Below are 13,676 nucleotides of genomic sequence, written 5' to 3'. Positions count from 1 at the left end.
GTGTTATCCCTTCAATAATCACTATTTGGGTTCCATTAACAACTGCATAGTCACAAATTCACTCCAGAATATCACCTACAATAGCTACTGGGGCTTTTAAAAGATGCTCAAATCATTTATTTCTGTCGCTCACTTGTCTGAAAGAGAGGGAGAGAGAAGAGCGAGAGAGAGAGAGAAAGAAGGGGGCTTAAAAAGTGTGAGGAGGGAAAAAAAAGGTAGAGAGGGAGGAGATGGAGAGAGAGATGGAGGTGAGGATGGAAGAGGAGAAGATGAGAGGCGGTATGAGGCCAGTTATGAATAAAGGGGAGAGATAATCACGGTGGATCTGCCCACTGGATTAGCTTGGAGGGAAGATTAACGGCACAAAAAAGAAGAGGAATGCGCAAACAACATTTTCCACAAAAAGATTATTTCCTGTTTTAAGTTCTTACCAAAGATGTGGTAGCCTACATTTAGATGGCTGTTTATGTAACCATATTTATGTGATGCGTTCAAGAGGAGAAAAAAAAATTGAAAAAATAAAAATAAAAATTGGAGGAGATACAAGTCTGAAATTATGTAAAGTGAATTGTGGAGGATGGTTGGGAATGAACTGCCGCACTTCAACTCAAGTGAGAAGATGTGTTTGACTGTATAAAAAGATGAATACATCTGATTGACAAGAGCTGACACTGTTTACATAAAAGTTCATAAACTTTAGGAATCTGTCTTTAGTGCCTTCTTAGTCTGTGATATAAAAAAATACATCTACAGGGTGTGAATAACTGATTTTATTGCTTACTGATGTGAAAGGGAGCTAAAATAAACCCTCAGAGCATCGTCTGATATTCCACCGTCGCCCCTCAAACACACGCTCATCTAGTCCTCTTCTTCACTGATCATCTCGAGCTTTCTTCCCTCTTCTGCAACTTCTAAGGGAGAGGCCTAAAATATGAGGCCAGTGAATCTGACTGGGTTGATGTGCAGGAAGTGGAGAAACATCAAATCAGAAACATGGGAGGGGGTAAACAGGAGGTTAGTGAAAGGAAACATGAGTGAGTGACACTCGCCGCTCTGGGGGCCGCAGATGAAATGATGGCTCACAGGATAAATCATCATCTGGACTGAGGCATGAAAAGCATCGATGAGGGCCCCCCCGCCCCCCCCCCCCCCCACACACACACACACACACACTCAGCCATTCCCAACCGCACTCCAGTATTTTCCCGCTTTATTCTGTGGCCGAATGATCAGAATGAGAGGATCAGTGAGGGAAGATGAGAGGAGATGATGGAGGGAGGAGAAAAGGAGGAGAGAAAAGTGGTGTGCACAACGGCATAATAACTAGCTTTGTTCTGCTTTGTCAAGTCCGCCTACAAGTGGAAGGAAGAAAAAAAAATACTGTATGTGTGTCTGTGCGTGTGCGTGTGCGTGCGTGGTCTGCCACCCCTGCCTTAGAAGCATCAAGGTCATTTTCTTTCCCTAGGTTTTGTTAGCTGAGCAAGGGTCTCTGTGGATTCGACCCTTCAAAGCCTCTCATAAAACGTGGCTCTCTTCATCGTGACCCTTCTTTGACAGCTTCTCGCCTGCTCTGCATAAGAGGGCAGGCGTGTAAATACATGGAGCCCCTGTCCTAGACCTCTTTCTCATGCTGTTATGTGCTATCAAAATGTTGCATTTTTTCAGAAACACTGAGCAATTCAACAAGAAACACAAAAGCAAGCAGGAAAAGAAAACCCCAAGACGGACTGATCAGTTAATTCTGCTTTCCTTTTCATTCAGGAATCACTAGCTTATTAGAACCTTTCTGACAAATTCTCATTTTGGTTCTTTTCATAGCAGCCATTTTGAAATGTCATCACAGGATGAACACAGGTGTCATGGATCACATTAATTATGGTTCTCTTCTATCTAATGGACATTTGAAAGAACTGGCATGCACTAAAGTAGCAGGACCCTGGTCTATCAGAATGGAACAGGGCCATAAATCATCCTTTGAATCACACCTGTGTTTTCCCTGGGTACCTGCGTTTAAAGACTCTCCCCTGTTAGCTACGGTCTGCTGTCTCCACTGACATTAAAGAACAACAACAAAAACAACTTCAGACACACCTTCTTACACTGGCCTTTGTGTCTCCACAAGTTGTGAGTGTTGTTTAGTGACTGTTTGCTTATTGTCCTTCGTCGTTGTTCGTACCAACCTCACCTTGACAACATGCGCCCTTGTCTTTTTGTATGAATTTTATTTCACTGTGAGCTTTTATCATTTTATTTATTCACTACCTTGATTCTAAACCTTTTATTTTCGATTTCTTTGCAAAAGTTGCTATATTTAATACAAGCAAGACTGTTATCAATATAATACAAAATCTACCAGTGATGACATTGACTGATGGAACAGAAAAGAGGTTTTTTTATATAACTTTTAGGTACATCACCTCAAATTCACGTCTTTCTCCTTCTTTCTCTCATTTTCAGTACTGCATGGTTAGTCAGTGCTAGCCTCTGCAGTGCTACTGTGCAGCTTATCTCACAGGCGGCACACAAGCTGCTGTGTGGTTCCGTGTGAAATTAACAGTTGCTGTCATGTCATGAATAATCTAAATCTGGTAAATACAGTTTTATTTAAATGTTGGACGGAGATACATGGATTCAGGCTGGTAAACACAGCGGGGCTATCCTTAAAACCCTTTAAATGATTCCATTAGATAACCGCATCATTTTTTAAAAATCTTGTTACATCACAGAAACAAGCGATTCATTTGTGAAAATAAATTAGTGGAATTTTTACACTTGATATGTACTAGTTAGTCTTAGCCTGACATAAATACAACCTAAGGAGAAAAAAGAAAGAGTGGCAGCCATGGGAGCTATGCAGTTGAAGCTCGGCTGGAAAACACATCATCATCACCCCCCCCCCCCCCGAGTTTCTTTCATTTAGAGGCCCTTACAAATAAGTGATTATGTGTTTGAGAGAGAACACACAATGCTGCATGTAGCTTTATAGTGATCGGCATAGTTACAAATACTGTAAAAGAACTGCAATATTGGTCAACACCTACTGTATCCAGTGAATGTACTATGAACTCTGCAATACTCGTTTTTCTATTTTAGTTTTACTGCATCTGTGTGACAAATACAGAAAGCACAACTACAAGTTTGACGGCTTCCTTGACAAACGGTTATAAATTGCAGCCGATTTTGTGTGTATGCCACTAAATTGTGGAAAAATGCGTTTAGATTAAACCCATACTTCCATCAGATACTTAACATAAAATGAACAATCTTAATCTGAAGCAGTAACTGTTGAATCTCAATGTCAAGTAATTTCCTGCATCAGTGTCGTGCTGGCACACACGAGCATGTTCTAATGATGTCAGAGAAAATACTTTGATCTGACAAATAAAGAACCTTTGAAGGATGTTAAATCATTTCAAACCATTTTCCAATAAAGTCACATGTTAAATAAGACAACATATTTTAAACACTATGGTTGAATGTTTGATCTGAAGCCTGAGATAAAATTTAAAGAATGTTTTTTTCGAATATAATCCAAACTTCAGCGAGGACATTATGGGAACAAACTACACTGGGTGTTATACTCAGAACATTTTTCCATCCATCCATCCATTTTCTTCCACTTATCCTGTTAAGGGTCAAGGGGGGGCTGGAGCCTATGCCAACAGCCTTCAGGTGAGAGGCGGGGTTCAACCTGGACAGGTCACCAGTCCATCACAGGGCCAACACATAGAGACAGACAACCATTCACACTCACAGTCACACCTACAGTCAATTTAGAGTATCAATCAGCCTCGTCCCCTCTTGATGTCTTTGGACTGTGGGAGGAAGCTGGAGTACCAGAGAGAACCCACACAGGGACAGGGAGAACACGCAGACTCACACAGAAAGATCCCGAGCTCGAACCAGGACTCGAACCCAGAACCTTCTTGTAGTGAGGAGTGCTGTGCAGTGTTAACCACTGCACCACCATGCCAGAACATTTTTCCCACAAAAAATATTTCAAGCGAAGTATTCATTTATCCTAATGGAAGATGGGCGCACAAGTTCAAATTACAGCAGTGTTTGACCTATGTTTCTAAAGTTACCTTCTTACATCGAGAAGCAAATTATCTTTAACCTTAACTGTGGTCTAGACCTGAGTGAACCAACACACTCACCAGATTTGGTGACATGTCTCTGGTGATGCTGAACCATCAGTCGGGTCATAAGTGACACCACAAATACCGCTGGCCCTGTCTTGCCTCCCCCTGTGGTTCAGACTTGATTTCACCCAGAGGAAGGACGGCATCAAGTAGCTTACACCGAATTTTTTACTTCAGCAGACATTCTGTGTCATAGCAACTAAATGTGGTTTCCCCAAAGCCCAATAAAACACTCCCACCTGAGTATCTTCAAGGAAAACTATACATGTGTTAAAATCATATTAAGTTAATCCCAGGTAAACTCTATTAGATAGTTCACATTTATATAACCGGGTGTAGATCTGCTTCAGTAGTGTCGATGTTGCCTCTTACTATAATATTGCATCATGTTCTTAGATCTTTTGCAGGGAAAATAGAGCAAAATCAAAGAATCGCACTCCTGCCAATAATAGAAGGGCACATTCTCCAAAATCCAGCCACTGTGCAGCTCCACAAGAGAAAATTGCAGGTTAAGTGCCTTGCTTGAGGGCATTTCGACGGGCTCCTTAACAGCTGCACAGTCCAACGGATTTTTATAGGACGGGAGGGAAGCAAAAGATTTACTTACGGATGTTGTCAGTTGTCTCCTGCACAGTGTCAGTCTTGAGGAGGTTGTCAGCTAACATAAATGCTCCGGTCTCCACGGTGTCGAGGAGTAGAGTGGCCGAGTGCAGCTGCTCGCTGGTGGACAGCTCTCTCCACGCTGTCTGGGCTCTCGGCTGCAGCAAATTATTCACAGTCTCCACCATTGCCTGGGGCAGAAACACTTTTATCAGTCTTACTCCATGATTGTAGTGTGAGAATAAATGCAAATCCATTAGTAGCCGTAACTGTTCAATAACTACTGAGGACAGTGGTAAACAGCATGTAACAATGAGAAATGCAGTGGATTTTCATTTATCATGTTGATAAATTATGCCAACAAAAATGTTAGGGATGCAAAAGCAGCTTTCCCATGCAGGCATGACAAAGGCAAAAACACAGATGCCATTAAATAAAAAAAATTTAAAAAAGGCGTATTTACCACACCTATTCTGTTGGTAACCACATTTTTGTTGTTATATAAGGTTGTTGAGACTGAAAAAAGTTCACAGATGTTCTTAAAATCAAGCTAGGATGATTAGCTGATTGCAATCACTGTGTGTCTACAACCCCAAATGTTTCATTTTGTACTTTAACAGTCTTATCACATTAGAGTGTTCCCAAATGATGTCAGCTGGGTCATATCCAGCCATGCAAAACAGAGCAAGGCTCTAAAAATATTACCTAACGAAAACTGAAATAGTTGGCTCGCATTTATGTTCCTCTTTGAGAAACAATACTTATTCTGTCTCCAGCCCACATTCCTTTATGCTCTTAAGAATTTACCTCCTCATTTCAGACATGATCAACACACACACACACACACACACACACACACACACACACACACACACACACACACACACACACACACACACACACACGCACACCTTTTAAAAGACCCTGGGAGAGATAAAGACACTGAGAAAAGAGAGGCGATGGAGGGGGAGAGATGGGAAGAGAGCCATGGGAGAGCGATAAAACAGTCCAGTGAGTCCATGGTGACAGGCATCCGCTGGGAACAAGGGAGGCAGAAAAGCGAATACAGGTGCTATCAGACACACACATCTCCCAATCCCGTCTGTCTTTTTCCCTTTCGTTCTCTTGCTCTCACTGTAAACCAACCATTCGCCAAACATCCCCTCACTTATCTCCGCTCTTTCAGTTCTTTTTCCTCTTGAGGAGTGTGTGGGGAGGAAAAAGTGCAAAAAGGAACGCAGGTGCCATTATACAAGCAAAGGGGGTCTCCAGTGGGGAATTGCAAGGGCAGGGAGGAGGAGTGAGAGACATCAGTTTATTGGCATTCACACATCAGCCATTTGACTTTCTCTCTGCTTCTTTCACTCAGAGAAGAGCTGAGAGACAAGAGAGAATGTGCTCGAATGAGTGCAGTACATACGTGTCCTATATAGGTAGAGACTGCAGATGAAGGGTGAATTAAGAAGGTTCCAAATGGAGTGGAGAGCAGCCTTGGTGTATTCTTACTTTCTTATCTCAAATATTATTGAGAACCCTTGGCTTTCCTTTGCAGAAAGGCAATATTGCCCCTCAACTTGATTTTTCATGGGAACAAATGATTGACACAACTGGAGACATGTGAGACACAGATCATTTTATATTTTACGCCCCATCCAAAGCTGTGTTCAATAAAACTTAAAGAAATATACAATGGATTATTAAGTTTTTCACAATTCTATTCTGAAGAAAAAAATGTTCCTTGTGTTTTTTATTCAATATTTGCAATTGAAATTGATCCCAAACCATAAAACAACTCGTTTTTCATGTATCAGTCAAAAAATATCATATCATACCTATTCTAAAACATGAATTCTAAACATATATTAAAATACACAGTTTTGCGCTTCATGCACCACGCAGCTCTTAAATTATCGTATCTCCTCGTGGTCGTGCGGGAATGTATCACCAGCACAGCTGGGTGACATTACTTGTAAAATCAAGTAACAACTTGAACAAAACCAAAACCTGGGAAAAAAAAAAACATAAGTAATGGTAGAAAATGGGTCATGTTATTTGTAAAAAAAAAAAAAAAAAAGAAGAGTAGTCTCAAACCTCTATGTAACACATTAAAACTGGCTGCCACTTACAAAAACATAAGTGCAGAGAGATTTACTGCAGCGATGGGTTGAATAATTACTGTGCCAATTTCTTCGGCCAATATTTGAATAGACGTTGATTTATATGTCAAAATAATAAACTACAGTAGACTACAGTAGATTTGCAGGCCCTTAACATAAATATAAAAGATTCAACCCATATAATAATAAGTGGGATTCGTGTGAGTAAGTAGGAGTGGACAGCAGGGTGAGTGTGGCCAAACATTCAACAAACTAGCACACTTACAATGGGGTTAAGAAAAAAGTAGTTGGGGCAACTAGTGTGTGTGTTGTTAAGTGTGTGTGCGCGTGTGTGTGTGTGTTTTTGGGGGGGTGTATCCACAAGTTGATACTGTATAAAACACGCATAACAAGGGTGCTTAGCCAATAAGCTAATTTGCTAATATTACGTCCCCCTTTAGTGGTAGCAGATAATTAGCAGGGATGCATACTGGATGAGTTTGGGAGGTCTACATGTAAACAAAAACTAATTAATCCACTGCTTCAGCAAACAGCCATAAGTAGGATTGAATATGAAACACACACACGCAAAAATATGCACCAGCAAATGTATCGGCCTCCTTTTCTCATTGGCTGTGGCTGTGGCTGGAATTGAAGAAGAATTCTTGTTTATTACGCACTGAACGATGTGTTGTGGTAGTTTTACAATCACTATCATCAGTCATTATCGATAATGACAACACTATAATCAGCAAAGTTGAAACAGACAATCAACACTTAATCAATTTCACTCCACAGAGTTTGTCCATAATATAATAACAGATGAATTGACTAGTTGAATCTCTAATGAAGTCACTGGTCTGTTTTTTTCTAGTTTTAATAGAATTGTTAAACATCCCCTCCAGACATGTTGTAAGAATTTGATAATCATTAGTTGCAGCAATAAAACAAGACAATTGTTTATCCAGATTCCCATTTGGAAGAATGGTTAAAAAGCTTAATGTGAGCGCTGCTGAGACACTGGAAAATGGCATATTGAACACTGTAAGTTATTTAGTTGAAGTTAAAGTTGTAAGGGATAATGGAAATGGCATGATATTAGACTAGATGCATTTATTCTTCCCATAGGACAGTTCGTTTGACACCCAAATCGCTGTCTGATTGTCATATGTAAGATATTTTTAGTAGCCTGCTGAGTACCGAGAAATCATCAATTAATTTGATACTGTCACAACAGAAATGACTAAACTTGCTTTCACACCTCTGGTTCAGTAGAACTGATGCAACAGATTTGTATTTTTCATTTGTAAACAATGTAAACACACAGAATGCACGCATGTGTTTGCGTTGCATTCCATGTGTGCGTGCGTGCTTGTGTCGTGGCATTTCATTTGTGGAGTATTGTGGACTTGTATTCATACATCACTCATGTAATACAGCATGTTATTGACCACTTCACCTTTCACTTCCCAAAATCCCTGCAAATGTACTTCCTTTCCAGTGTCCTTATAAAAGGGATCGGTAGATTCATTCAAAACCTGTGTCACCTGAAGGTGAAATGAATTCATTAATTATGAATTATTAGGAATCAATCGTTTTCAGTTTCTATCAGTAAAGTACATTGGAAAAAGAGGGTAGAACAAGAAAAAGTTTGTAATGTCTTCTTTTTGAACATGAATTACCTTATTTGAATTATCCACTGGACGTTTGGCATAGTGTGGTTGGAGGTTATTTTGTTGGGGGGGGGGGGCATGTTTCAATTGGTCTTTTTCCTTTCTCTCCTGAAATGAACTGCACTTGGAAGTGAACTGGAACCCCTATTTTTGTGGAACACTTTTTTGATCCATACAAAGTGTTTGAGAATGAGATTTCAAAGAACACACCTGGGTTCATTTAAAGTGTAACATACAGCTCGGATGTGACGACTTGAAACAACAAGAACAAGAACCAGTGTACATGAAAATAACATTTGCTTTCACAGACTGTTCTTGAGTTTTCAAAGGATTCTAAACCCTCACCTGATGCTTTCTTAAATCTGGATATGAGTGAGTCCATATGTAGTGACTTAAGAGTGTTTAGGTATATTGATAAAATGTGAATGTTTATGTTTTTATGAGATGCATGTATGCTCATGGTAAATGGACTCAATTTTATATAGCGCTTTTCTACCTTAGCGGCACTCAAAGCGCTTTACAGTGTCATCTCATTCACCCATTCACACACACACTGATGGTGAAGGCTGCCATGCAAGGCGCCAACCTACTCATCAGGAGCAATTATGTGTCCAGTATCTTTCTCAAGGGCACTTCCACATGGTCACCGGGGTCAAGGATTGAACCAGCGACCCTTCGGTTGCTGCACGGACATTCTACCCCTGAGTCATGCCGCTCATGTATGTGTGGTGTTACAATGTATGTTGTATGTGTGTGCATGTGTGTTTAAGAGTGTGCACAAGGGGAAGAGAGAGAAGCATTGCAGTGCATCATTCTGCTCCACTTGCTGTACAGTAGCAGCAGCTACCAGGCAGGCAGCAGAGAGAGAGAGAGAGAGAGAGAGAGAGAGAGAGCGGGAGAGAGAGGGGGGAGAGAAGATGCTCTGCATACGGATGGCATATGAGTGCTGTGCTACTGCTTTCCATTCCCGTGATGCTGCTCCAAGTGCTCACTTTGATGTCTTTCAGACACACACACACACACACACACACACACACACACACACACACACACACACACACACACACACACACACACACACACACTTTTCTAATCTCATTAAACCTTTCATTGCTTTTGATTGAACTTTTGATTATCTTGCATTTTCAATTTCATATAATTTTTTCATTGAAATGTAATTCTCTGGTGCTGAGATTGCATCTATAGAGGGGAGCGATCGGTGAAGAGAAGAAGGGGTGTGATTTCCTTGAGGTCCAGACATCTCCACATCAGAAAAGTCATAGAGTATACATGCTTGTGTATGTTTGTGTGTGTGTGTGTGTGTGTGTGTGTGTGTCTGTACATGGGTGTGCCTCTAAGCACTGGTGCCGCTGGTGACATTTCTATCCACACAAGTATGAGGACTTGAGGGCTAAAATGGAGACAGGTTTTTTTTTTTAGGGGTCTTCAAAGAGGGGAGAGACTCTGCAGAGACAGATAAGGGTGTCGTTTGTGAGTGCCTGTGCACGTACGTGTGCCTATGTGTTACAGGGGAAGGCATAAGCAAGTGAATTTTTGCGCACGCACGCACACACACACACACACACACACACACACACCAGTAAATGGGGCAGAAGTGAAATGCTTTGAAGCGTTGGGGTAATCCAGCGTAAACAACAGCGGCAAGACAGACTAGAGCTGGGCTGCTCTACTACTCCCAGCTGCACGAGGGAAGCACAGGCACACGCACAAGCACGTGCATGGATGTACAGTACGTGTATACACTCACGCACAGTAGGACATACTTCTTGAAATAACAGAGTTTGGATGTTCAAGTGTGGAAAGGGGCCTGAGAGTAGAGTACTTTTTTTTTTTTGCACTCGCTTGACTGAGCTCTGAGAAAGTGCACGTTTTGAAAATGTTTTCATCAGAGAAGCAGGCTTATCTGTCAGTTGTTGTTGGAGTTTGTCTTCCCTGACAGGATGAGTTTGGAGCTAAATCAGGCTTTAAATTCACAGCATGCCATGTTCTGACCCGCCATCCATAAATAGAGGGCAAATTAGACATTGTCATTGAGCATCACTGTCTCTTCACTGCCCCCTTTATAGTTTTCTTTTCGCGATCTCTCTCACATTCCAGTTCTATTTCTCTGACTCAATTCTCTCCTTAATTCCTATTTTTCCTCCCCACCCCATTCTCTCTCTCTCTCTGTCATTCTACCTCCCTCCATCAATCCACCCTGCAGCATCAAAGCTTCTCAACACCACCAACTTCATCATGAATAAATTGCCAATTTAGTATACATGAAACGAGTCCCCAGCTCCCCAAACAAAGTGAGAGAGGAGGAGTGATGAAGTGCAAGAGAGAAAGAGAGAGAGAGAGAGAGAGAGAGAATTAAATAATTTTTTTTGTCTCTATTAAGAACTCAAACCTCCTGCTCACACACTGCTCGCTCCTCAGCAATTAGTGCTGTAGATAATTAACGAGGAGAGGGCAGCACCACATCACATCCCTAATCATGCACATTTCTATCTGGCAGAATAAGGGACTGTTGGTATAATTTTGTTTCACATTACTAAGGCTAATTATGTAATCGATCACCCCCCAACCCCCAACTACTGTCTGGAAGGTGTGCGATGGAATGTTCTGATGGAAACCTGTAACCTGTAATGTTTGTGTGTGTGTGTGTGTGTGTGTGTGTGTGTGTGTTGTGATGTGGCAGAATAAGATCATTGTTGAACAGATATTCATACATTTGCGATGCGCATTCGTGAGCGTGTCAGCTTGCATACAGTCCAAAGCCATGTTCTATGATGTGACATTGCTGACTAGTGCTGACGTTAAGAGTTTTCAGGGGAGAGAGGGAAAAAGCCTGCATCAGGAGAAAAAGAGCTAGCCCATCAAGGGTGCATGTGTGTGTGTGTGTGTGTGTGTGTGTGTGTGTGTTGTGTGTGCAGCGAGAGGAAAAAAAAGAGATTCTGCAGTCTATCGAAAGCACATGGATGCGGAAAGAAGGGTCCTCTGATGTTATGAATTGTGATTTTATCTAAACAGAAACATGCCTAAATGATTCTGTTTTCAAGGTGTGAACATGATATTAAGACAAACAACACAGAGAGAAAATAAATGAATACAGGGTTCCCAACACAAGCGAGTCATATTTTGAAGCGCCGAGGCCGTGATCAAGAAGCAGTATGCAACAGAATATCCATCATTCTCAGCTCACTCTCTCTGAGAGAACATTTCATTGAATGGAGATGGATAGCAAGTCATTTGGCTCCCAGGCAGACCTGTTTACAATTCCGTTCACACTACTGTGAAATAGATGAGCTATTATTGATATTGATCATGGCCTCTTATCAGCGCCATTGATTTCATATGCAAAAAAAAACAACAAAAACTAAAAGAAAGAATGTTAGCAAACCCTTCGAGGAGAAAAAACCCGCCAGAGTACAGTTACATACCTGTGACTCTGATGGGAGGATGAGTGACCGTTAGAGGGACGCATTGATCCAATTCTCGAACACCTGTGTTTTGGTCATTGGTTGTTTTGGCAGCTTTTTAAAAATTAGTCTTCATCCTTGTTAGATTTCATCAAACTCAGACATCCTCATTCTGTTTTTATCCAGTCAAGTTACAGTGGATTAAAAAGCGAAGGATTTTAACCTTACTCAAAGAAAACCGTAAGGATTTTACAAGATCTGTTTGGTTTAGTTATTGCCCATGAAAATTGACCTTGATTTCATTGTGGCGAGACTGAATGTGTCTCTTTAGTGTTTTGAGACTAAAATGAATATTAGTTTTAGTTGCATTTCAGTCATTTGATAGTTTGATTTATAATATACTTTAGTCAGACAGAATCTAAAAGAAGGTGGTCTATATGTCCAGTTTTTGAGCACTGAATTAGCGCTAGGTATCACTAGCCTGTTGCCTTCCTGTAAAACACATACCATATATACACTGTAATGAAGACTGAAATGGTTTTGGTATAAAAAAAAAAGAAGTGAGATCTATTTCAAAGGGGATGAGCTTTGCTTTGAGTTTCCTCCATGCTGTTAGCCCGTCCAGCTACATGTAGCTTCCCGCTCAACCAGCAGGGCGCATGGACATACAATAACATAGATATTAATAAAACAGATCATCCCCATCGTCAGTTAGGAACCAATAACTGGCATGAAATTTGGATGGGTGCACCCCTTGAGAGTTCTAGACAGAACAGAACTTTTAAATAGCTTCTCCCCTCAAAGGGTTGGAACGCAAATCATAAGACATCTGCAGCTGCTTAAAATTAGAATTAAATGTCAAGCATTATAAATGTGTGATCTCACACACAAGCTTACTTTGCAAACTACATGCTGAGCTTGAAAAAAAAAAATGCATACACACAAATAAAACCATGGAGGATAACAGGGAGGATGGCAAAGTAATCAAGGGTACCAGGAAGCGGAAATACCTGTGTGAAAAACCTGCAGGATCTTTCTCTCTTCTGAAGCTGTGAATTCAAACAATTCAGTTGTTAGCGATATAACACCTCTCAATCATACACTCATACACCCACTTCATTAACATTACACGGGTAGACTCGGGGGACAGGGAAATATTGGTATTCTTCTCACTCAAACTTTTTTCATTTCTTCACCCACAAGTTTTTCTCACCTCTCATCCCTTTATTTTCCTGTTTTTATTTTTTTACTAAATTGTTTCCTTAATTTTCTCTCTTCCTCATTTTCTGCATCTACCGTGAAGTGAATTGATGGTATTATTCTAAGCCACTTCAGCATGATTGGTCATCTATGATTTCCTACCTAAAATTAGCATAATAAGCTGGTAGATTACTCATTTAGATAATTGGGTCATTAATGAAATCAGGAGGAATACTTTTCCTCTTCTAATAAGGACTTTTTTTTTTAACAAATTCAACCTTTAACAGGCCATTTGGTCAATAGCAAAACACAGATTAATTGATTCCACTTACACACGCTCTATTCATTTCTCACATAACGGAACTGTATCGAGAGAGAGAGTGAGAGAGAGAGAGAGAGAGAGAGAGAGAGAGAGAGAGAGAGAGAGCTAGGGAGAATAAAGACAGTGACGGTGAGAGAAAAAGATAGGGAGAGTGTAAATGGTGTGGACCCAGTGACTCAGAAGCTGAAGTTAAAAGAAAAAAGGTAGTGGCTGTATACAAG

At 40.8% G+C, this 13,676-nt stretch overlaps 1 protein-coding gene and 1 long non-coding RNA gene across 2 annotated transcripts in view; one reads left to right on the top strand and one right to left on the bottom strand.

The window, feature by feature from the left end:
• Positions 1-13,676, bottom strand: part of adgrl3.1 (adhesion G protein-coupled receptor L3.1) — a 136,204-nt gene that overhangs the window by 31,478 nt on the left and 91,050 nt on the right. The window contains exons 13-14 of the mRNA XM_086211390.1: positions 12,944-12,982; positions 4,750-4,933 (exon numbers count right to left, since the gene is read on the bottom strand). Coding sequence (XP_086067516.1) covers positions 4,750-4,933; positions 12,944-12,982 — 223 coding nt within the window. The remainder of the gene's footprint in view (positions 1-4,749; positions 4,934-12,943; positions 12,983-13,676) is intronic.
• The window catches only part of LOC147257453 (uncharacterized), a 57,389-nt gene that overhangs the window by 2,208 nt on the left and 41,505 nt on the right, over positions 1-13,676 (top strand). The window lies entirely within an intron of this gene.

The sequence above is a fragment of the Aulostomus chinensis genome, chromosome 8 (genome assembly GCF_037954235.1).
Source record: "Aulostomus chinensis isolate RoL2024-O1b breed Wild chromosome 8, RoL_Achi_v1.0, whole genome shotgun sequence".
NCBI lineage: Eukaryota > Metazoa > Chordata > Actinopteri > Syngnathiformes > Aulostomidae > Aulostomus > Aulostomus chinensis.
This window is presented reverse-complemented; position numbering and strand designations above follow the sequence as displayed.